At 42.2% G+C, this 25,389-nt stretch overlaps 1 protein-coding gene across 1 annotated transcript in view; it reads left to right on the top strand.

Moving 5' to 3' along the window:
* The window catches only part of PIWIL4 (piwi like RNA-mediated gene silencing 4), a 55,665-nt gene extending 36,157 nt beyond the window's left edge, over positions 1-19,508 (top strand). Inside the window, exons 12-20 of the mRNA XM_005890045.3 lie at positions 1,226-1,410; positions 3,370-3,442; positions 8,138-8,338; positions 9,333-9,436; positions 11,506-11,576; positions 12,913-13,066; positions 18,320-18,445; positions 18,551-18,698; positions 19,375-19,508. Of these exons, the coding sequence (XP_005890107.2) occupies positions 1,226-1,410; positions 3,370-3,442; positions 8,138-8,338; positions 9,333-9,436; positions 11,506-11,576; positions 12,913-13,066; positions 18,320-18,445; positions 18,551-18,698; positions 19,375-19,491 (1,179 nt within the window). The 3' untranslated portion in view covers positions 19,492-19,508. The remainder of the gene's footprint in view (positions 1-1,225; positions 1,411-3,369; positions 3,443-8,137; positions 8,339-9,332; positions 9,437-11,505; positions 11,577-12,912; positions 13,067-18,319; positions 18,446-18,550; positions 18,699-19,374) is intronic.
* The last annotated feature ends 5,881 nt before the right edge of the window (positions 19,509-25,389 follow it).

Below are 25,389 nucleotides of genomic sequence, written 5' to 3' on the forward strand. Positions count from 1 at the left end.
GAGACAGAGCCCTTTGGGAGGCTGAACCCTGCCCCTTGGTTCTTAGGTGAAGGTTGTCCCCTGAAGCTGAGCCCCTGCCTGGCCTTCTGTGACATGGCACTGGGAGGATGGCTGGGGCCTGGTAGTCAGAGTGCTTGGTGGAAAATGCCCTGACTGCAAAGTCAAGTCCATGCCACCAGCTGGCTCCATAACCACTTTCAGCCGTCACTTTTCAGTCTGTAAAATAAGGGGATTGCAATGCTTCTTGAACAGTACTATGCGGACGAATCACTGGGGAACTCGTTAACATGCAGAGTCTGGTTCAGTGGGTCTGGGATGGGGCCCAGGACTGCATTTCTAACAAGCTCTCAGGAGACAGCGCTGCTACAAGACGACACTCTGAGTAGCAAGGGATTAGCTTATAGTGTCCTTTTAAATTCTACCAGTGATTCTTCCTGGCTCACACACCAGGGACTTTTGATTTGATTTCAGAAAGCTGGGGACTAGTCTGAAGTCTGCCCTCTTCAATGTTGGGAGCTTGTTCTTCCTGGTCACCTGGGGAACCGTCCAAGAATAAGATAGGAGCCTGTGTCTTGGCTTCATCTTTGCTTCTGGATATAGCTACTCCTAGTATAATGTGTAGTCTTAATGGTAGGCTCTTTTCATCTCAGTATGGTGACCTGGAAGATCAGTCATCAGCATTTCCCACTTACGACTTCTAGAAGCCCAAAGCAAAGAGACCAAACTGGACAGTCATTCATGTGAGCTTTTGTAGTAAAGATCTTAGGCTTGTAGAGCTGGAAGGGAACCTAGAGATTTGTGTGGGGTTTGCTTTTGGGGTTGTTTTTTTTTCTCTTGGTCACACTGTGCAGCTTATGGGGTCTTAGTTCCCCCACCAGGGATTGAACCTATGCCCTCAGCAGTCAAAGCTTGGAGTCCTAACCACTGGACCGCTAGGGAATTCCTGGGAACCTAGAGATTTGAACCGGACACTTGCCTTTGCCATGGCAGAGCCCCATGAGGTGAAGGGACTTGCCAAGGATCTACAGGCAAGGAAGGGTTGACCTGGGATGTCATTCAGTTGCCTCCACTCCCAAGAAGTGTGTGTTGTGTTCAGATGTGAAGTACTTATATGTGTGTTTTAAGTCTGTGAGTAGCAAACTGTACTGAATTGTTCTGTTATGACAAATATGAAATATCTCCACATTGTCTTTTTTATTTAATTATTCTCTGTTATTTTTCTCAGTGTCAACCTGCATCTGCAGCTGACTGGTCTAAGGATATACGAACTTGCAAGGTTTTAAGTGCACAGTCTTTGAATAAATGGCTGGTTATATGTAGTAACAGAGCTGAAAGTGTGACAGAGAACTTTCTGAACTGCTTGAGAAGAGTTGGAGGTCCCATGGGATTTAATGTGGATTGCCCCAAAATGTGAGAAGATGCTGAAATTTCTCCTCATTTTTTTCATAAGTTAATATGGTTTGATTAGAAAGGTAATAGGAGTTAATGGCTGAAAGAGCTACAAATGTTTCTTTATGTCGGTAAAGTTTCCTACTATAGAGTCCCAAGAAAATAGTTACACGTAGAGTTGGCAATGATTAAAATTTTATCCAGTTAAGATGTATTTTATGTTGGTCTTTGTAAAACTTTATTTTCATAATTCTTACTAGGCAGTAGTCTCATTACCTCAATGTTTTTCCAGTACTAGTTGAGATATGAATTCTTAATAAATCCATATATTGCCTTCTCAGCTTTTTTCTTAATTCCTCCATATCACTTGTTTATAAAACTTAACAGCAGTCAGGATATTAACAAAAGTTGCATTTCCTGACTTATTTGATAGATTTTATGATTTAAAATTTAATGTAAAAATAAATCTGAAACAAGTTTTCTTCTTCTGTTCCTGTGGCATAAGATTAGTCATCTAGATAGTTTGCTGATAGAACCAGGTCATTCATTTAGCCTTTGAACATTTATTGAGTATCTACTATTACATAGTAAATGCTATGCTATTTGCATGGGATGAGAGAAATATGACACTTTCAATTTAGTAAGGAATCCATTGATATACAATCACACTCAAAGCTGAATACTGTTTTAATTTAGAAAAGCCACAAAGTTGGTCATGCCTTACTTCATTGCTTAAAAAAAGAACAACAGATACTTCTTTCTCTTTGTTGTAGTGGAGGTGCAAATGTCCTAATTGCCAGGATGGGGAATTATTCTTTAAATACGTGGTTCCTAATTAGTTACATCATCAGCTCAGGAATTGTTGTAAACCGTAGCTGTTCCCGAAGTCTCATTTTACACTGTCGTCTAGAGTTCTCTTCTTATCAAATCTGTTAACAAATCGCCTGGTTTGAGTTTCATCTGCTCTAATTTCTCTCAACCCATGAGGTAAGAAGACAGGAAAAGATTAAAGAAAGAAGCTACAGTCTCAGACCTGGACTGGCATCACAGGCTCTTTTTCACCCAAATTCCAACAAGTCTGTGCTCTTGTTCTGTTCTTGGTCTGTTTTGTTTGAAAGCTCATATTTTATTCCATCCTTTTTCTCTCCTGTGACATATCTATTTACTTATTAGATTTATATGCGTAGCTTCTCCCATCTGAAACAGAACTGCTGGTCACTCCTGTTGTAACCAGTGCGAGGCAGATGTTGGTCCTGCCACTTGGTGGGCAAGCTTTCAAAGGCCCCTGGGCATTGGGACCATTCCAATCATGTATACATAGGAGAGGTTGAACCCATGTCAAGAAAATAGATCTATAAATTCCTCTGAGTGGAATCATTTTCTGTAACCTCTGGCCCCTAATATACTGTAGCCACAGAACAGATAATTGATAAGTACTTGTCCACTGATTGATTGATTAATTAAGGTTAGATATTCCAGGCTCCATGCAAGGTGCCACTAGGAAAAAAAAAAATCTTTTAGTTTGAATCATACAGATTAACTGGATATCTCGATCTCAGTAATCTAATGATTTTTATTTTAGAGTTCCCATGGAAATTCAGATTACAGAATTTTTAGTCCCAATTTAACTTGAACTCTGTTTCAGTGTTTGATAATGAGACTTGTAGTTTCAAAAGTATGCCTTCAATTCCATTTTGAACAACAGAATTGTTGTTTAGATAGAATCTGTGGGGACTCTATACAATGGAGAAAATTTCAGTTTTCACTAATCTGTTTTTTATGTTAATAAAAATAGTAATTAAATGTTTCTGGCATATCTTGTTTGAGAGAAGCAATTTTAGACAATTTTAGGTTTCAGTTTAATGATTTTTTTCCCTCAAATTATAGTCTGTTATAAATATTGACTGCTATTATTTTTAACGCTATATGATTATGTGCTACTAAAATTTATACATTTTCAAAATTAATCTTTTTATGTAGCATAAAAGTACAAGAAAATCCAGCTGCGTTTATTCACGCTATACAGAAGCATGTTAAATATGAGGTTCAGTTGGTAAGTATAGGATAGTTTTTCGTGTTTTGAGGTATAATTTTTATTTTTCTTCTTATCTAATAGTCTTGAAAGCAGGAATTTGAACATATTCTCCCACATGTTTTCAAATTGCTGTGCATTTCCCCAAACACCCAAAAAGTATTAATCTTGATATTTTAACCAGATATTTTATTTTCCTTTCATATTTCTAATATTAATTTTTAACCCAGGTGGCACTAGTGGTAAAGAATCTGCCTGCGAATGCAGGAGACACAAGAGATGTGGGTTCGATCCCTGGGTTGGGAAGATCCCCTGGAGAAGGGAATGGCAACCCACTCCCGTATTCTTGCCTGGAGAATCCCATGGACCGAGGAACCTGGTGGGCTACAGTCCATGGGAACCGAAAAGATGTGGACACGGCTGAGCGCCCACCCCTTTATCAACTTGTTGGACATCTGCATATTTTCAGCTTGTGGGTGGGGGTCATCTTTTACTTAAGGTTTAAGATTAATTGACTCTCATCCCGTAAGTGTTGGGGCACCCAGTTTTGTTCTCATGTTTCAGGGGTTCTTGGAAGGTCACCTATGGTCCCATGTCCCTTTTCCCCTGAATTCTTGTCCCCCTTCATGGGTGCCCTTTCCTTCTGCTTTATAACACCCTGGGGGATACCCACAATTGCTGCATTTCCCAAAGTATCGTGTGTGTGTGTATGCATGTTGTGTGTGGTGAGTGTGTGTATGTGTATGTGTGGTGTGTGTATATGTATGTGGGGTATGTGGGTAGTGTGTGCCTGTGTGTGTGGTAAATGTGTGTGTGTGTCTGTCATGAATGTATGTGTGTGTGTGGTGTGGTGTGTGTGTGTAGTGAGTGTGTGTATGTGTGTGTGGTGTGTGTGTAGTGAGTGTATGTGTGTATGGTGTGTATGTATGTGTGGTGTGTGTGTGTAGTGTGTGCATGCGTGTGTGGTGAGTGTGTGTGGTGAGTGTGTGTATGTATGTTGTGAGTGTCTGTGTGTGGTATGGTGTGTGTGTGTGTAGTTAGCGTGTGTGTGTAGTGTGTGTATATGTATGTGTATGTGTGTGTGTAGTGAATGCATGTGTGTGGTGAGTGTGTGTTTATGTGTGTGTGTGTGTGTGGTGTGTGTAGTGAGTGCATATGTGTGTGGTGTGTGTATATGTATGTGTGGGGTGTGTGTATAGTGTGTGCATGTGTGTGTGGTGAGTGTATGTGTGTGTGTTGTGAGTGTATGTGTAATTTGTGTGTATAGTGAGTGTGTGTATATGTATGTGTGTGGTGTGGTGTGTGTGTAGTGAGTGTATGTGTGTGTGATATGTGTGGGTGTGGTGAGTGTGTGTATGTGTGTGTGTGTTGTGAGTGTATGTGTGTTTGTGGTGTGGTGTGTGTATAGTGAGTGCATGTGTGTGGTGAGTGTGTGTATGTGTGTGTGTGTTGTGAGTGTATGTGTGTTTGTGGTGTGGTGTGTGTGTAGTGAGTGTGTGTGTGTAGTGAGTGTGTGTGTGGTGAGTGTATGTATGTGTGTGTGTTGTATAGCTGACTTTGCTGAGGGTTTGGGGCCAAGGCACGATTACATCACATACCACCATTCCAGACAAGTTAAAATTGATTTACATTTTCGTAAAGGATCGCTCAACCCTTCCCGTGTCCTGGACATGTTCGCTTGGCCTCTCACTGCACTGCAGTGCTTCTCTGCCCAGCTCCTTTCTTACTCCCCTGGCTCATTCATCCCAGCTCCCAGCCTTGCTATTCATGTCTCACACAAAGCAGTTTAGTTAGCTAGCTCTTTCCACAAAAATTTGCCCATAAGGATGTTATTAACCAAAGAAATTCTCACTCTAAGAGCATTTATTTTTCACTTTAAAATGTAAAATTGAACTTGCAGAAAAGTTGCAAGAATAGTACTGCTGCTGCTGCTGCTGCTAAGTCGCTTCAGTCGTGTCCGACTCTGTGCAACCCCATAGACGGCAGCCAACCAGGCTTCCCTATCCCTGGGATTCTCCAGGCAAGAACACTGGAGTGGGTTGCCATTTCCTTCTCCAATGCATAAAAGTGAAAAGGAAAGTCAAGTTGCTCAGTCGTGTCTGACTCTTCGCGACCCCATGGACTGCAGCCCACCAGGCTCCTCCACCCATGGGATTTTCCAGGCAAGAGTACTGGAGTGGGGTGCCATAAAGAACTCTAATACACCATTCACTCAGATTCCCCGATTGTTGGCATTTGATCATGTTTACTATCATTTTCTGTCATTTCCTCTCCTCCCTCTCTCCCTCCCTCTTTCCCTTCCTCCCTCCCTATCTTATTTATTTATTTTTTCCTAAACATTTGAGAGTAAGTTACAGGCATGATGCACATTACCCTTTTAATACAGTTTGCACATTTCCTACAAACAGGGTCACTCTCCTATGGAACCACAGAACAACCATCAAAATCAGGGAGCAGTATAACCAGCTACTCTACCACTCCATTCACATTTCTCCATTTGTCCCCAGAAGGTTTTCTCTAATGAATAGATCTAATATATTGCATTTAGTTGCCTTTTCTCTTTAATCTCTCCTTCAGTTTGTGACAGTTCCGTAGTTTCCGTTGACTTGGATGACCTTCCAGTTTTTAAGAGTATAGTAGACCAGTTATTTAATACAGTGTCTCTCACTTTGGGTTCGTCTACTGTTTCTTTATCATTAAATTCAGTTTATGCACTTTGGGCAGCAGTATCACAGGAATGATTCTGTGTTCTTACCCGGGGTACTCCATTACTAGGGTGGTTTCTGTCAAGCTTCTTCTTTATAAAGTTACACTTTTTGGTAATTAAGATTTTTTTGGTAGGGACATACTTTGAGACTATGTAAATATCCTGTTCTTCATCAAACTTCACCCACTAGTGTTAGAATCCATTGATAATTCTTGTCTTAATCCATTCCTACAGCCTATGTGCATGCACTCAGTTGCTCAGTCGTGTCTGAGTCTTTGAGCCCCTATGTCCAAATTGTCCTTGGTTTTGCCAGTAGGAACCCCATTCAGTATGGCTTCTGTCTTTTTGATGTTTTCTTATCTTTCTTGGAACACTTCCTTACTGTCTGGCACAGTAAAATATTCCAGGTTAATTTAAGTTTTTCTGCCCAACTCTGGAATTGTGTATTTCTCCAATGAACCCTGACTCCTTTTGGAAGAGATCAGTATCACAAACCAAGATCTGGGCACTGGGTGTGCTTATTTGCTGCTGGGGTGTCACGGCCCCTAGGCTTTCCCAATGGGCAAAGCTAGGAAATATGTATATATGTGTGTATGCTTAGGCTTCCCTGGTGGCTCAGTAGTGAAAAGTTTGCCTGTGGTGCAGGAAATGTGGGTTCAGTCCCCGAGTGGAGAAGATCTCCTGGAGAAGGAAACGGCAGTTCACTCCAGTATTCTTGCCTGGGAAATCCAGTGGACAGAGGAACCTGGTGGGCTAGTCTGTGCGGTCACAAGAGTTGGACACGACTTAGCGACTGAACTACCACCACTGCTTGGGTGTTCATATATATACATGCACACTTGCATCTATTTTATTGCTGTATGTATCTATGTATATATTAAAATATTTTATCAAAATTTTAAATATGAAACGTGTTCAGGTCCCCAGTTGCAACCCAGTGCCGCAGGAGATGGTACTCCCTTTCCATATCTGTACCCCTTATCTCTGAGAGTGAGAAACATGGCCCTTTTCATTCTCCACATACTTGCTTACTTCTCCAGCCCTGGTGTGTAACCAGTCTCACTTGGCTCTGACCTTCTTATAGTCCTGGTTCCCATTGGGCCACTCCTCCTTAGCCCCAGATTCACAGGATGCAAGGCAGGAAGGCCCCTGAGATAATTTTTCCGGTACTTTAAAAATATTTTCTTCTGCTTTATATGATTAAGTGTAAATAATTTTCGCTTTTGATGTTATGATTTGGAACAATTCTATAGGTGAAAAAAGTCACTATATTTGTTTTCTGTTGATTATGACAGTGCCTGTCTTTTCTATAATTTGGGGGATGGGGGTGGTTGAAAGTAGAGAATAAAAGATAGGAAGGAGGTGGAGTTAGGCCAGGAGAGGTCCTTCTGTGAGGGAAATACCTGATGGTAAGTGTAAGCAGTAACAGAGAAGACTGGAATTTACCAGGGCACCTGAAGCTTCTTTCTCCTTATTTTCCCTCCCATGATACCCTACATTCAAGTCCGAGTAAACAAACAAAAACAAAAACTGTTGTTTTTTAATTTTGGATGTCCAGTGCCTAATGGGGAAAAGACTACGATTTAAGTGAATTCTCCACTTTGCTTGTCTCTGGATGCAGTTGGGGAGTGGGGAGCTGGAGAGCCACAGGGAAGGGTCACTGCAAAGAAGAGAGGTAATGGGAGGAAAAGCTAGGTTGGAAGGGAATTTGAGGAAACTGAATCAAATCAGGAGAGAAACAGAGAGGAAGGAAGAGCCCAAGGAGGTGGTAGGATTGGAGGGGGGCTTTGCAGAGCAGATGGCTGATGAGAAGGCATTTCAAAAGGCTTAGATTCATTGTCTTCTCTTTAAAGACCATTTAAGAGAAGAATTGTAGGTGTGCTGTTCGCCTCTTGGGAGTGTAACGGTGAAAGATGTTATGGAAATTCATTGTTTTTTAAAGCATCCTCTCAACATAAGTAAATTGACTTTCTTCTTTTTGTTGTTGCTGCTGTCTGTTTTGTTTTTAGGTGATGTGTATTCTGCCTTCTATTCAGACCAGCTATTATGATTCCATTAAAAAATATTTGAGCTCCGACTGCCCAGTCCCCAGCCAGTGTGTGCTTGCTCAGACATTGAATAAGCAGGGGATGATGCTGAGTGTCGCCACCAAGATTGCCATGCAAATGATCTGTAAACTCGGGGGTGAGCTCTGGGCGGTGGAGATCCCGGTGAGGAACTGCCTCTCTTTTCCTTTTAGTCACCAATCAGTTATGAATTTTAAAAAGTGAATCAAAGTAGGAGATATTTTCATGTGATTCTAGAAATATTTGCACTGTTTGTTTATTGGGTCGGTTTGTTGTTTATCTGTTTGTCTGCTCTGGGTTCCGTTATACACCAGCCACTGGGAAGGTCTGGAGGGTGAGTTGTGGCCCCTGTCCTCGTGGCGCTTGAGTCAAGCTGGTAACAGAATATTTCACGGAAGAGAATCTAGTCTGGCATCGACTTGGAGGGACTTGATTTGGAGCCATCATTTAAAATCTGGGTTCTGTGGCCCCTGCCTTTCCCTGCCACTACCTTGCAGAGGACCCTTGCACCCTGGGTGGAACGCCTCCCGCCCCCCCCGCCGGCTTCGCTCCACACTCCGAGGGCTTAAGGAAATAGCAGAGCCTGTGATGTAAACCTCCAGTTTGTGTTGGGAACTGAAAAAATTCTGTTCTCTTTCCTGAACTATGGGCACTGTGGAAGAAGTGAGGAGACGGAGGAATGAGAGCCCGTTGCCTGTTCCCTTAATCAGGATATACAAGGTTACCCTCAGCTGCTCCTCCTGGAGGCATGCATACAAGTGAGGATTCCTTGGAGAGCTAAAGAATGGGGAATGGAATTTCCCTTCAGATTCCTTCAGCTCTGAGGCAAGGGATAAATGATGGACCGCTTTACCGGAACCCTTAAGCCATTGATGGCCCTTGCCTCCCCCAACAGTGGTTGGTGGCCATTTTGGAGTACAGTGTGTCTCTTAATCAAAGTATGTACTCTATTCTTCCCTCTGTCTTTAAGTTTCTCTGGTTTCTGGTTTAATAATCTGCCTCATCTGGACCTTGATCTCCCTGGCTGAGTTTAAATAATTTCACAACCACGGAGAGTCTTTTAAAAACTGCATATTAAGTCATTGCTTAGGAAAATAATACCTAGTTCCATTAAATCATGAAAAATCTAATTTTACAGTTAAAGTCCCTGATGGTGGTTGGTATCAATGTCTGTAAAGATGCATTCAGCCAGAGAACGATGGTGGTTGGATTTGTGGCCAGTATTAACCCCAGAATCACCAGGTACTTTTAAAATTACCCTAACATAGTCTTCAACTGTTTGGACTTCTGATTTAACTAAAGGCTATACAGCAAGGAATAGTTTATATTCTTCACTCATTTTTAAAATATGAACACTTGTGGTCACAAATTATATTCACATATATAAATATATAAATGTGATGGGTAATATTGGAGTAAAATTTAGCTTCAATAAAAATATTTTTATATGTACATTAGGACAGGCTATTTCTTATATGCTCTGTACTAGAAAGTTTACATTCATGATGTCAAGCAGTTGAGAATCAGGTTGCCTGGATTTATATCCTGATCTGCAACTTACCTATCCTGTGTAAATGTTCGAGACATGCTTGTTAATATTTTTAATAGTCACAGAAACTTGATATGGTGGTTGTTTATTTACACAGCTTTTAAAAACATAGGCAGGGGACTTCCCTGGTGGTCCAGTGGTTGAGACTCTGCTCTTTCACTGCAGGGGACACGGGTTTGATCCCTTGTTGGGGGACTAAGATCCCATCTGCTGAGACACACATCCAAAAATAAATAAATAAATAAGAAATAAAATACATCATCTTTAGAACAAAGCAAACATAGGCAGGATGAGGAATAACACATTAAACATTGACTCACAGTACATATTAAATTGTAGTTCTTAGAATTGTTTCAATATTTATAACTATACAATGTGTTTTGAGGCTGTTCACAACAGGTTTGCTTCCTAGAATTAAGCTCTTTGATTTACTGCATTAATTTGTGATCAGGTATATATTTGGGATTGTGGGAAACAGACAAAGCAACAGTTTGCATGCCTCCAACTTCATTCCAGGTTGTATGAGATCCCTGTTCTGTGTGTCACTTCCTTAATCAAACACCTAAGGAAGGCAATGGCACCCCACTCCAGTGCTCTTGCCTGGAAAATCCATGGATAGAGGAGCCTGGTAGGCTGCAGTCCATGGGGTCGCTAAGAGTCGGGAATGACTGATCGACTTCACTTTCACTTTTCACTTTCATGCATTGGAGAAGGAAATGGCAACCCACTCCAGTGTTCTTGCCTGGAGAATCTCAGGGACGGGGAAGCCTGGTGGTCTGCTGTCTCTGTGGTCGCACAGAGTCAGACACGACTGAAGCGACTTGGCAGCAAGGGACTTCTGGCTTCTTAGCAACATTTCTAATTGCATCATGATTATTGCACATTTTTAGAGAACTAGAGAAATGGGGATATTGTATATCACTAAGTCATTATCTTCATTTTACAAGTGCTTTTAATTAATAATTTTAGTAAATGAACTTGCTTCTGAAGTCTAGATTAAGTTAATCATGTTAAGATTTCAATTCCCCAAAGCTTACCTATAGAAATGAAGTTTATCCTTGAGAAATCTTTGAAATTTGAAAGTAAAAGGTCTACTGCTAAACTAATACATTTCCTTAATAATGTAGTGGCCTGTATTTATCAGTGCTTATTATGTACCAAGTGCTGAACCAAGTACTTTGCATATTTTATGTAATTTTTACAACAACCCTATGAAATACTAACTACTTTGCATGCTAAGTCACTTCAGTTGCATCTGACTCTTTGCAACCGCATGGACTATAGCCCACCAGGCTCCTCTGTTCATGGGATTGTCCAGGTAGGAGTATTGGAGTGGGTTGCCATTTTCTCCTCCAGGGATCTTCTGATCCAGGGATTGAACCCAAGTTTTCCATGGCTCCAGCATTGGCAGGCAGATTCTTTACCACTGAGCTACCTGGGGAGCCACTAACTACATTACTATTTTGTAAATTTCCTTGGCACAAATGAGGAAACTGAGGCACACAGTTGGTGAATTTACCAGCCAAGACTTGAACCCAGAGACATATGATGCTAGCACTGTGCTTTAGTTTCTAGTATCAGTCAATTTTATTGAGTGGGAGGGGGTGAGGGAGAGCATTTTAATATAATAGTAATCATATAGTGTATAAAAAGTTATGAACATTGATTTAGTTATAATGTCTACTTCTTAATTTAATACTTATGCATGTTGATAGCAGAACTTTCAAAGGTGAACTTTACTTTGGTTCTTTTCTTACTTTAGGTGGTTTTCCCGCTGTATCCTTCAGAGAACAACAGCTCATGTTGCAGACTGCTTAAAAGTGTTCATGATCGGTACTAAACTCATAGCAGTGGGGGTGGGCTCCAAGGACTGCTCCTTCAGACCCAAAGTCCATAAGCTTCTAGCAGATCAGACAGGTGGAAACAGACTCTTTAAGTCTCCCTCAGTCAATTGGCACCTAGTTGGAGACCCCAAAGCTGTGGCCTGACTCAGGCTGACAGATAGGCTCTGTGGAATTTACGTTTGTGTCTCTGTGTGAAAAACTGAAAGCCAGGAGGAAAGAAAAGTTTGTAGCTGCTGGTGATTCTGGCAAGCAGTTTGAAGGCCAAAAGAAACTTAGCCTGGAGGAACAAGAATTGTGACAGACCAGGTCTACAAACAGGAGAGAAGCCTGGGGAGCTGGGGGTGGGGGTGCTGGCAGGTCAGGTGTGGCATCAGAGGAGAAAATGGGGAAGACAGCAGATGGGGAGGGTGCCCTCCTCACAGAGGAATGCAGTGGAAAGAGGGGTCTGGGGTTCCCATGTCTTTTCTAACCCAGGTCCGAAACTCGCTTGGCCCCTGCCTAGCAATGTGACCTGTACAACTCCCCCCGCCCCCAATCTGCATCATCACAACTATAAACTCTGAGGGGTTGTAAATATTTGTTTCCCAAAAAAGTGCACTTGGTGATATGTCCTGGTAGTGGACTTCTACATATGGTCGTCTTCTATCAAACTAAAACCAATCTCCGGGACCATAAACTCTCCTAATACAATGGTGCCATAGATGCAGGAATTTTATCATATTACTTTCCCTTCACTTCAAAACCTGGTCATTTTTTTAGCAGTAGTTATGAAAAGTTTCTGTTGGGTAGGAGTCTCTGCTCTTTAGGCAGTTTCTTAAAGTGAGTGGAAATTTTTCAGAGTTCACACTGTCAGCGAGACTTATGGGTGAGTCAGTGTGAAGAGATGTTTTTTACAGGAGCAGCCAAGTCTTTTCCTTGTGTTTTCATTATGCTCATTAGAGAAGAAAATTACATAATATTATCCAGTCTTTGAGAGGATTGAAAGAAACTAAATTAGTATTAATTTGGTTTGGGGGAATTTGTATGTCTATGGCATAAATTAAATTTTAATTTATTGCTTAGATATTAAAATTTTACTAAAGAGATATGCTGAGTTTGAGGATATATTATGCCACAGAAGCTATTATGATTCCTTAAATAGCAGAAATGCAGCAATGTTCCAGAAAGTTATCCAATTTTATATTAGGTATAACCCAAATTAGGTATTACCCTATCTCACTGTGGTCTGAAATAGCAAGCTATTTAAACACTGAAATATATGGGAATGTTATTCTTTGTTGGCATGGGACAAGTCATCCTTCTCTTACTAACATCAAATCCTGCAGGGGCGCTGAACAGGTGGTATAGGCATAACCAGGGTTTGCCAGCACGGATAATCGTGTACCGTGACGGTGTCGGCGATGGTCAGCTCCAGACACTCGTTGACTATGAAGTCCCACAACTGCTGAGCAGTGTGATTGAAGCAAGTTCAAATACCAGGTATCAAATGAGTATTCTTTTCCCACTTCCAATTCTAACACATTCATCGCAACTATTAAAATTATTATGTGCATCTGTCTCTTTTATTTTTCGTGTGGTTAAGTTTTGCCCCATTTCTGCTTTATGCAAGTACAGCCACCCCTAGATTGGAGGGTGGTTGGGATAATCTTATGTAAATTGTCTGGGTGCTGTGAGCTTTTGGGGGCCCTGGGTAGGGTACCAGAAGAAGGCAGGAATCTCCAGAGCAGCTGACACTGAGATTCAGCAGGAAGCTTGCAGGGCTGCTGGCAGCTAAAGATGCTTCGTGCATATTAACATGCTAGGGGAAAAAAAACAAGCTCTGGTTTCAAATTCGAGGCCCAGATCAACACAAGGGTGAAAGGCTCTGACGTGCAGGCACTAATCTGCAGTTCAGGTGTGTAGAAGATGCTGAGTGCGGTGTGGGTGCTGTGAAATCAAGGCTGCATTTGGAAATCAGACCATGCTAAACACCAAGAACCTTTCTCTACTGTCAGATTTCTAGATTCAATGCCTTGCTCCATTTTCCTCCATGATTATATCCAGTGGTAAGTGCAAGAAAAATGTTAGAACCAGAAAAATGGAGGAGGATTATGATCTTAAGATGGCTTCTTAAAATCCTCAGAAAGCCTTATATTCCAAGTTGTGCATAGCACTCCCTCTCCTCTGTAGGGTTATACCATCATACAACTGTTGAGGCTCAAAGAGCCAAACCTTGACCTCATCAGTGACCATCAGAGAGGAGGGAGAGCATCATAGCTCAGTGGCAAAACCACGTTTAGCTGCATTCAAACTATCAGAGCCAAACTTTCTCATTCCCCACTGACCTTGGGTCACTTCATTTCAGTTCAGTTGCTCAGTCGTGTGTGACTCTTTGTGACCCCATGGTCTGGAGCACGCCAGGCCTTCCTGTCCATCACCAACTCCCAGAGCTTGCCCAAACTCATGTCCATCGAACCCATGATGCCATCCAACCATCTCACTCTCTGTCATCCCCTCTCCTCTTGCCTACAGTCTTTCCCAGCATCAGGGTCTTTTCCTGATGAGTCAGTTCTTCATATCAGGTGGCCAAAGTATTGGAGCTTCAGCTTCAGCATCAGTCCTTCCAATGAGTATTCAGGACTGATTTCCTTTAGGATTGACTGGTTGGATCTCCTTGCAGTCCAAGGGACTCTCAAGAGTCTTCTCCAACACCACAGTTCAAAAGCATCAATTCTTCAATGCTCAGCCTTCCTGTGGTTCAACTCTCACATCCATACATGAATACTGGAAAAAAACCATAGCTTTGACAGACCTTTGTTGGCAAAGTGATACCTCTACTTTTTAATATGCTGTCTAGGTTGATCATAGCTTTTCTTCCAAGGAGCAAGCATTTTTTAATATCATGGTTGCAGTCACCATCTGCAGTGATTTTGGAGCTCAAGAAAATAAAGTCTGTCACTATTTCCATTGTTTCCCTATCCATTTGCCATAAAGTGATGGGACCAGATGCCATGATCTTAATTTTCTGAATGTTGAGTTTTAAACCAACTTTTTCACTCTCCTCTTTCACTTTCATCAAGAGGCTTTTCAGTTCCACTTTGCTTTCTGCCATGAGAGTGGTATCATCTGCATATCTGAGGTTATTGATATTTCTCCTGGAAATCTTGATTCCAGCTTGTGCTTCATCCAGCCCGGCATTTCACATGATGTACTCTGCATAGAAGTTAAATAAACAGGGTGGCAATATACAGCCTTGATGAACTCCTTTCCCAATTTGGAACCAGTCCATTGGTCCATGTCTGGTTCTAACAGTTGCTTCTTGACCTGCATACAAATTTCTCAGGAGGCAGGTCAGCTGGTCTGGTATTCCTATCTCTTGAAGAATTTTCCACAGTTTGTTGTGATCCACACAGTCAAAGGCTTTAACATAATCAATGAAGCAGAAGTAGATGTTTTTCTGGAACTCTCTTGCTTTTTTGATGATCCAGCGGATGTTGGCAATTTGATCTCTGGTTCCTCTGCCTTTTCTAAAACCAACTTGAACATCTGGAATTTCTTGGTTCATGTACTGTTGAAGCTTGACTTGGGGAATTTTGAACATTACTTTCCTGGTATGTGAAATGAGTGCAATTGTGTGGTAGTTTGAACATTCTTTGGCATTGCCTTTCTTTGGGATTGGAATGAAAACTGATCTTTTCCAGTCCTGTGGCCACTGCTGAGTTTTCCAGATTTGCTGGCATGTTGAGTGCAGCACTTACACAGCATCATCTTTTAGAATTTGAAATACCTCAACTGGGATTCCATCACCTCCACTGGCTTTGTGCGTAGTCATGCTTCCTCAGGCCACTTAATTTCAGATTCCAGGATGTCTGGCTCTATGTGAGTGATCACACCATCATGATTATCTGGGTCATTAAGATACTTTTTTGTATAGTTCTTCTGTGTATTCTTGCCACCTTTTAATATCTTCTGTTTCTGTCAGGTTCATACTGTTTCTGTCCTTTACTGTACCCATCTTTGCATGAAATGTTCTCTTGGTATCTCTAATTTTCTTGAAGAGATCTCTAGTCTTTCCCATTCTACTGTTTTCCTCTATTTCTTTGCATTGATCACTGAGGAAGGCTTTCTTATCTCTCCTCGCTATTCTTTGGAACTCTGCATTCAGATTGATATATCTTTCCTTTTCTCCCTTGACTTCAGCGTCTCTTCTTTTCTCAGCTATTTGTAAGGCCTCTTCAGACAACCATTTTGCCTTTTTGCATTTTCTTGGGGATTGTCTTGATACTGCCTCTTGTACAATGTCATGAACCTCTGTCTGTAGTTTTTCAGCCACTCTATGAGATCTAATCCCTTGAATCTATTTGTCTCTTCCACTGTGTAATTGTAAGGGAGTTGAGTTTTGGTCATACCTGAATGGTCTAGTGGTTTTCCCCACATTCTGCAAGTTAAGTCTGAATTTGGCAATGAGAAGTTCATGATATGAGCAACAGTCAGCTCCTGGCCATGTTTTTGGTGCTTCTCCATCTTTGGCTGCAAAGAATATAATCAATCTGATCTCAGTATTGACCATCTGGTGATGTCCACGTGTAAGTCTTCTCTTGTGTTGTTGGAAGAGGGTGTTTGCTATGACCAGTGCATTCTCTTGGCAAAACTCTGTTAACCTTTGCCCTGCTTCATTTTGTACTTCAAGGCCTAACTTGCTTGTTACTTCATTTCCTATGTTTGCATTCCAGTCCTCTATAATGAAAAGAACATCTTTTTTTGGTCACTTTTTTGGTTAGTTCTAGAAGGTCCTGTAGGTCTTCATAGAACCATTCAGCTTCAACTTCTTTGGCATTAGTATTTGGGGCATAGACTTGGATTACTGTGATATTGAATAGTTTGCCTTGGAAACAGAGATCATTCTGTCGTTTTTGAGATTGCATTCAAGTACTGCATTTCAGACTCTTTTGTTGACCCTGAGGGCTACTCCATTTCTTCTAAGGGATTCTTGCCCACAGTAGTAGATATAATGGTCATCTGAATTAAATTCAACCATCCCAGTCCATTTTAGTTCACTGATTCCTAAAATGTAAATGTTCACTCTTGCCATCTCCTGTTTGACCACTTCTAATTTACCTTGATTCATAGACCTAACATTCCAGGTTCCTATGCAATATTGTTCTTTACAGCATTGGACTTTACTTTCACCACCAGACACATCCATCACTGGGCATTGTTTTCTCTTTGGCTCCGTCTCTTTATTCTTTTTGGAGTTATTTCTCCACTCTTCTCCAGTAGCATACTGGGCACCTACCAACCTGGTGAGTTCATCTTTCAGTGCCTATCCTTTTGCCTTTCCATTCTGTTCATGGGTTTCTCAAGGCAAGAATACTGAAGTGGTTTGCATTGGGTCAATCTAACTGATCCAAGAGTCACCAGCATGCAATTTGGGGATTGAAGGATACATTTTAGCAGCTGACAATGCTAAAGAGTTAGTTCTCCTGCACCATGACATCAACTTTTAAAAGTTTTGAGATTGAAAACATTAATAAAGTATTTTTAAGATAAAGTGCTTAAAGTGAATTTTCAGTGATCTGGAGGTTTCTCCCATAATGGCAAATATTTGTTTTTGTTTAGTTGCCCAGTCATGTCTAACTCTTTTGAGACTCCATGGGCTGTAGCTCACCGGGCTTCTCTGTCTGGGATTTCACAGGCAAGAATACTGCAGTGGGTTGCCATTTCCTTCTCCAGGAAATCTTCCCAGTGCAGGGATTGAACTTAAGTTTCCTGCATTGCAGGTGGATTCTTTACCGCTGAGCTACCAGGGGCGAATATTTGGATTTTATCTATTAACACTTAACACCTGGTCATTCAGCATTTGGCCCCTAAGGTGTATGTGGTCTGTCCATCCACCCTCCCAGGCATGTGTTTTGCAGGATTCAGAAGCAATGACTGGAGGAGTAAGGAGAGCTGCTAGTTTTCCATTTTTTATTCAGAAATTGAGAAGAAGAGTGAAGGTGAAACAGGGAGATGATTGCTAATGGAAAAAAGAATCTTCTCTTTGTGTATAATTCTATAAATGCTTTCTTTAGAAGTGCTAATTGTAATTTATTGTCCCATGAACCATTCTTGAGAGTCCCTTGGACTGCAAGGAGATCCAGCCAGTCCATTCTAAAGAAGATCAGCCCTGGGTGTTCTTTGGAAGGAATGATGCTAAAGCTGAAACTCCAGTACTTTGGCCACCTCATGTGAAGAGGTTGACTCATTGGAAAAGACTCTGATGCTGGGAGGGATTGGGGGCAGGAGGAGAAGGGGACGACAGAGGATGAGATGGCTGGATGGCATCACCAACTCAATGGACGTGAGTTTGAGTGAACTCCGGGAGTTGGTGATGGACAGGCTGGCCTGGCATGCTGCAATTCATGGGGTCTCAAAGAGTCAGGCATGACTGAGCGACTGAACTGAACTGATAAACCATTCTTCCCCATCCCCTTTCAATGATGGAAACTGGTCAAGTGATTGGACATACCACACTTTGGCAACAAATGAAGATGATCCTTAATTTAAAGACTGTTTATATTTCAGGGAGGAGGGGAGATTAGGGGTAATTTTAATTTTCTTTGTTTTGCAGCATTTTGTGAATAAATGAATTTATTTCATTTTAAAATTACCAAAAATATATAAATAAATAGAAAAGGCTGCATGGCTTGGTTTTAGTTCTCTCCGTCTTCTTATTATTACTATTTTTTTATTTTCCTCTCTGGTCTTAAGCCCCAAACTGTCAGTGATTGTGGTCAGGAAGAAGGGCATGCCACGATTCTTGGCGGAAACTGGCCGAAATCTGCAGAACCCACCACTTGGCACTGTCGTGGATTCGGAAGCAACACGGCCGGAATGGCAAGTCTGTTAGAAAAAAATTTTTAACAAAGCTTTGACCATGTGTGGTCAGGTTCGGCCCTGTTCTGCATGCCTTCTTTCTCACAATCCTTCCTTTCCCCTCAGGTATGACTTTTACTTGATCAGCCAGATGGCCTGTCGGGGAACCGTTAATCCCACCTACTATAATGTCATTTATGATGACAATGGCCTGAAGCCCGACCACATGCAGAGACTCACATTCAAACTGTGTCACGTGTACTACAACTGGATGGTGAGTGACAGCCGTGTACTTAGTTGCAGAGTAGAACTTGGGGTGCCCACCTGGAAGTTGTCCCCCGATTCACCTTTGGCACAATGCCTGAATTTCCACAAAGGAGGGATGAGTGAATGGATGGATGGATGGATGGATGATTTCTCAGTCCACACTGCATGAAACCCACTCTATCATAGACATAAAATACCAGTAACTATTAGAATGCATTAGCATTGATAATTTCTCGAAGACATTACTATATATATTATTTTATACCGGTCTGGGAGGAAATCAGGGTATTGTTACTTCCAAGTTACAGATGAGACAGTTGAAGGCAACTCAGATGTTGTGTCTGGTGGGAAAGCAATAGGCGTGACTCCATTCCAGAGCTGCTGTCAAGGTCCAAAGCCAAGATTTGCGTGCAGCCCCTCAGAGCATCAAATTGTAGGAAACGTAGGTCAGCCCTCAGTGTGTGGCTCACAGGTCCGGGTGTCATGAAACCTCTTGGCTCCCCATCCTGCCCAGCGAATTTAAGTTCTCAGTGAGCGAGGTTGCCCTTTGTTGGTGAGTTCTTACTGATTTACACACATTCTAATATATGTATAACTAGTGGATGAAAAAAACCTCAGGCAAGAATACTGCTTTGAAGAGTAAGTTTTCCTCTTAATTACTATCAATACATTTTCCTCCTTAGGGCCTAATCAGTATTCCAGCTCCCTGTCAGTATGCACGCAAGCTGACCTTCCTGGTGGCACAAAGCCTTCATAAAGAACCAAGTTTGGAATTAGCCAATTCTCTCTTCTACCTGTGATAACATGAATGGAGGGCATCGCTGGTGGAGGATTCTGAGGAGCCCTTGATGTACTCTGTAAAATCTTCTATAAGCTCAAGGCTGTGGCTCTGGGAAGCAGATTGAGTGTAGTTTTAACTTCTGAGGAAAAAAAAAAAAAAAGCCACAGCAACTGAATCCAAAATGGTTCAGAAGAAATGATGGTTTATTTTTATTTTTTTATTTAAAAATTTTTTTATTGAAGGATGATTGCTCCACAATATTGTGCTTATCTCTGCGTTTCATCAACATGAATCAGCCACATGGTATACACATGTGTTGTTTTATTTTAAAGAGCTTTGTGCTCAGGGTGAATTCTGTGGTGTATAGAGTTAAAATGTACCATCACCTGTAAGGAATACCAAAAAGTTAAATAAGTGCTTGTGTGATATTTTAATGGTAGGGTCTAATTTCCACCCTAAAATTTGCAGAAGTTTTCTTAAAATTATGTTGTAGAGTGTTTTGTTGAGTGGTTTAAGTAGTTGTTAGAAAATAAAGAAAATTGAGAGCATCACATGCGTGTTTATTGTTATTTGAATTTTAGTTGACATTTCATATGAACTGCATTATCTAAGGGCTTTCAGCAAAAACTCTTAGCCCCTAAACCACCTCACCATCACTCTTTGAGTTATATTTCCAAAAGTGAACATTTCACTTATGCTTCCTTTTTTTAAATTGAAGTATTGTTAATTTACAACGTTGTGTTAGTTTCAAGTGTACAGCCAAGTGATTCAGTTATACATGTATATTTACACATATATGCATGCGTGCATGCTAAGCCACTTCAGTCATGCCTGACTCTTTGCAATCCTGTGGACTATAGCCTGCCAGGCTCCTCTGTCCATGGGATTCCCCAGGCAAGAACAGTGGAGTAGGTTGCCATGCCGTCCTCCAGGGGATCTTTCCAATACAGAGATCGAACCTACGTCTCTCAGTGTCCTGCATTGGCAGGCGGGTTCTTTACCACTAGTGCCACCTGGAAGCCCATATATACACACAAATAGATGTATTCTTTTTCAGATTTTACTTATTCTCTCGTGGAACTTTATTTCACTTGGTAGCAGCTTCTCTCGTTGTGATCTTGTCTCCTATTGCTTCCTAAACAACAGGTGCCATCAGAAGAGAACTTGCACAGGCTCCCATCCATCTGCCCACCTGAGGGCATCTGTGCGCATAGACCCTGCCCCTCCCCGCCTTACTGTAAGCAAACTGTGCTCCTGTGGAACCCCTCCGCCCGTGTACTAACTCCTGTTCCCTCTGGTCTATCCAGGATGCTTCTCTAACCATTCCTCCCTCTCCCTTCTGTATCATCAATTTCCCTCTCACACTGGATTCTTTCCACTCATCAGCATTAGAAAAATGCATTCTTATTTCTTCCATATTAAAAAAGAAACATTTGTCCTCAAGCTCCTACCTCGTTTCTTTGCGCCTCTCTACAGAGAAACTTTATCAACTTAAAAAATAGTCACAATCCTAAAGTTGGGAGGTATGTTTTATCCAGTGGGAATTTTTAGGACTTCACGCCTGGGAGACGGCATCTCAAGTGACCCCGAGAGAATTGCTCTGAGGAGAGGGTTGGAGGAGTCAGGTTGTATCGGTTTGCAACAAAGGGCAGGTAGTCTGAATATCAAAACTATTTTTTAAGAATTCAAGAAATAAGGTATCTCAAGGTATTTGGTTCTTTTCTATGTATGGAAAGATGCAAGAGTCTGGACTCACTGAAGACATTCCTTTCATATGCATCTCAGCTCTCTGGGGCCAGTATCCTGAGTTCCTCAGGGCTCCCTGTAGGGAGTGGCTGCAGTCTGATGGCTTCTGATGGCAGGGACTCTTCTCCTTCCTGAGTGCCCTGGAGGGCTGGAATCCGGATGACTGTAGCATCCTTGTTTATTGATACGACAGGAAATAATCCAATTCTCAGCTTCTCAAGAGTCGTCCATGACTGATGCATCCAATTTCATATGCCACTCAGAATTTCAGCACAACCATTACAGCAAAAATCACTTTGGTCAAAGAGGCAGTGACTTGATTTATCAAATCTGATGGTCAGTTCTCTGTCCTCATCTTCGCTGACCTGTCACCATATTTGACCCAGTTGGTCATTCCCTCCATCTTGCGTCACTCCACGTGGCCTCTAGGGTAACACTCTCCTGGTTTCTCTCCTGCTGCGTCCAACACTCATTCTGTTTCCTTTGCTGCTTTTCCCTCATCTTCTATCCTTTTCCTGTGTGAATGCCCCAGGGGTGAGAATATGGTGGCATGCAAAAATATTTTGACGCAGGAAAGACTGGAGTCCAAATTCTTCTCCCAGGAGAGAGAGTGTGTAGAAGGCTGCAGAAGCAGGGAGGGGAGAGCAGACACTAATGCAGATCGTATGAGAGGGCACCAAACACAGGCTTTTCCTAATTGAGAGCATTTGTCCAGGCTGGGCCCAAATGCACCCAACATGGGATCTTTTCTAGTAACAAAAACCTTTGCTGGAGTGTAAGGGGTAGGGGGTAGTTAATGCGTTGCAGACACAGCACCAAGACCTTACATACATATTTAATCTTCATGACAACTGTACAAATTAAGCATTGTAATGACCATTCTACAGATGGCAAAACTGAAGATGAAAGATACCATGTGGCTCACCAAAATTTATAAAATTAGTAATTGTGAAGGGAGAATTTTCCTCAGGTGTATTTGACTCCAAAGCCTGAGAGATGAACCATAAGACTCTACCACCTTAATAATAGGTACTAAAAGATTAAAAAACTTCTCCCAGAGTTCTTAGATGAGGGAGTACCTTATACACTTTAGAGCTGACATTGTATATAGCAAGTCTTCAGAGGGAAGTTCAGTTCAGTTCAGTCGCTGAATCGTGTTCAACTCTTTGCGAGCCCATGAATCACAGCACGCCAGGCCTCCCTGTCCATCACCAACTCCCGGAGTTCACTCAAACTCACGTCCATCGAGTCGGTGATGCCATCCAGCCATCTCATCCTCTGTCGTCCCCTTCTCCTCCTGCCCCCAATCTCTCCCAGCATCAGGGTCTTTTCCAATGAGTCAACTCTTCGCATGAGGTGGCCAAAGTACTGGAGATTCAGCCTCAGCATCAGTCCTTCCAATGAACACCCAGGACTGGTCTCCTTTAGGATGGACTGGTTGGATCTCCTTGCAGTCCAAGGGACTCTCAAGAGTCTTCTCCAACACCACAGTTCAAAACCATCAATTCTTCGGCACTCAGCTTTCTTCACAGTCCAACTCTCACATCCATACATGACCACAGGAAAAACCATAGCCTTGACTAGACCGACCTTTGTTGGCAAAGTAATATCTATGCTTTTCAGTATGCTGTCTAGGTTGGTCATAACTTTCCTTCCAAAGAGTAAGCGTCTTTTAATTTCATGGCTGCAATCAGGGGGAAGGCACTGTACAAATCCAGAGTGGTTGTGTTTTTGTGTTGATAATGTGGTTTTCTTCCTTCTAAGTACAATGATGATGTAAAGTGCCACTAACTAACAGCCAACATGTATAAACCTACATGTAGCATGTTGATGAGGCAATGCTAAGGTGTATAGAACTCCTCATTCTTTCACCCAGTTAAATAGTGGCCAAGGTAGTGGCTCTTTACCATTTTAAGCCACCAGGGGGCACACAAGGACTGTTGGATGAGCTGAGTCCTTTGATTTTACCCTGTTGCTCAGTAGTTTCTGACTCTGCGACTCCATGAAATGCAGCATGCCAGACTTCCCTGTCTACTGTCTTCCAGAGTTTGCGCAGACTCATGTCCATTGAGTCGGTGATGCCATCCAACCACCTCATCCTCTGTTGTCCCCTTCTCCCCCTGCCCTCAGTCTTTCCCAGCATCAGGATCTTTTCCAATGTGTTGGCCCCTCACATCAGGTGGCCAAAGTAATGGAGCTTCCGCTTCAGCTTCAGTCCTTCCAATGAATATTCAGGGTTGATTTCCCTTAGGATTGGCTGGTTTGATCTTCTTGCTGTCCAAGGGACTCTCAAGAGTCTTCTCTAGTGCCACAGTTTGAAAGCATCAGTTCTTCAGTGCTCAGCCTTCTGAGAATAGCCAACGTCAAGTGAGCTCCGAGGGCAACATGAATTAGGAAACTCTGCATTTGAACTGTGGTTCCAACTCTTTCAGCTGAGGGATAAAATAACTTTACCTCTTTAAAACTCAGTTAAAAAAAAAAAAAAAAAAAAAAAAAAAAACTCAGTTACCCAATCTGCAATATGAGAAGAGGTTGGATTAAATCAGTGGTGCTAAACCTCAGAAACATCAGAACTTCCTATATTTTAAGACTTTATTTTAAAAAGCAGACACCTGGGCCCACCTCTAGACATAGTGATTTTATTGGTCTGAGATGAAGCCTGATCTTCGTCAGGTGGGATCCTGATGATTGCCCAGAGTTGAAGAAGACTGGGTCTAGGGCACTGGGTCTGAATTCCAGAAGCACTATTTACTAGCTCTACAACTTTGGGCAAGTTACTTAACCTCTCTGAGCCTCAGCATATCTACCTGTAAAGACATCTAACAGTGTCCATGTTGTCGGGTTGTGGTAAGGATTAGAAATGTCCAATCTAGGGCATCTGGGTTTAATCAAGAATGCTATGTTATTACACGTCATGAGGAGAAAAGGATCAAGTGACCCAATCTAGGCAACAAGTACTCACAGGTCCACGTAATGTGCCAGATGCTGGTGTTCTGAATTCTGAAACCTTGCTTAAGGATATGTTAACGTTTTCTCTAGACACAATCAATCTACCAGTTGCTGTTTTAGGGAGAAGGCTTTCTGGTTTTGCTAATATTTGGGAAGTGGAAAGGAGACTCTGGAAGACAGCACACTTTAAATACATTTCTACGGCAGCCACGAAGTACAGGAACCACACCTCCCACAGCTGACTGACGACCTCCAGCTGCTACACTCAGGGTCCACCACAGTGCTGACTTTGAGAGGGCTCTCCCCAGGCTGCTTCTTGCCACTGACTGGGCACAACAGAGGCGCTAGATTTGGGTCTTTTCTGCCCAACGTGGGACTCTACTGTTGAGCAGTCCTCTTTGACTGCTCTCACAGCAGTTGATACCACCCTAATGACAGAAAGTGAAGAAGAACTTAACAGCCTCTTGATGAAGATAAAAGAGGAGAGTGAAAAAGCTGGCTTAAAACTCAACATGCAGAAAACAAAGATCGTGGCATCCAGTCACATCACTTCTCGGTAAATAGATGGGTAAACAATGGAAATTTTTGACCAAGGCTTTCTCAGAACTGCCCTGTAGTCTGGAGCTCTTCCTGCCCATCCCCTTCTCCTCCCTGTCTCCTGTCATTGAGCCCGATTGGCATCTTGGTCTGTATGCTCTCCTTACTTGTCCTACTTCCTCTCACCTTTGTCCTTCATGGGCTTTTCTCACAATTGTTGCTGTTTATTCACAAGTTGTGTCCAACTCTGTGACTCCATGGACTGCAGCACATCAGGCTTCCCTGCCCTTTACTGTCTCCTGGAGCTTGCTCAAACTCATGTCCATCAAGGCGGTGATGCCATCCAACCATCTCATCCTCTGTCATCCCCTTCTTCTCCTGCCCTCAATCTTTCCCAGGATCAGGATCTTTTCCAGTGAGTCAGATCTTTCCATCAGGTGGCCAAAGTATTGGAGATTCAGCTTCTATCAGTCCTCCCAATGAATACTCAAGGTTGATTTCCTTTAGGATTGACTGGTTTGATGTCCTTGCAGTCCAAGGGACTCTCAAGAGTCTTCTCCAGCACCACAGTTCAAAAGCATCAATTCTTCAGTGCTCAGCCTTCTTTATGGTCCAACTCTCACATCCATACATGACTACTGGAAAAAACATAGTTTTTACTACTCAGACCTTTGTCGGCAAAGTG

The sequence above is a fragment of the Bos mutus genome, chromosome 15 (genome assembly GCF_027580195.1).
Source record: "Bos mutus isolate GX-2022 chromosome 15, NWIPB_WYAK_1.1, whole genome shotgun sequence".
Taxonomy (NCBI): Eukaryota; Metazoa; Chordata; class Mammalia; order Artiodactyla; family Bovidae; genus Bos; species Bos mutus.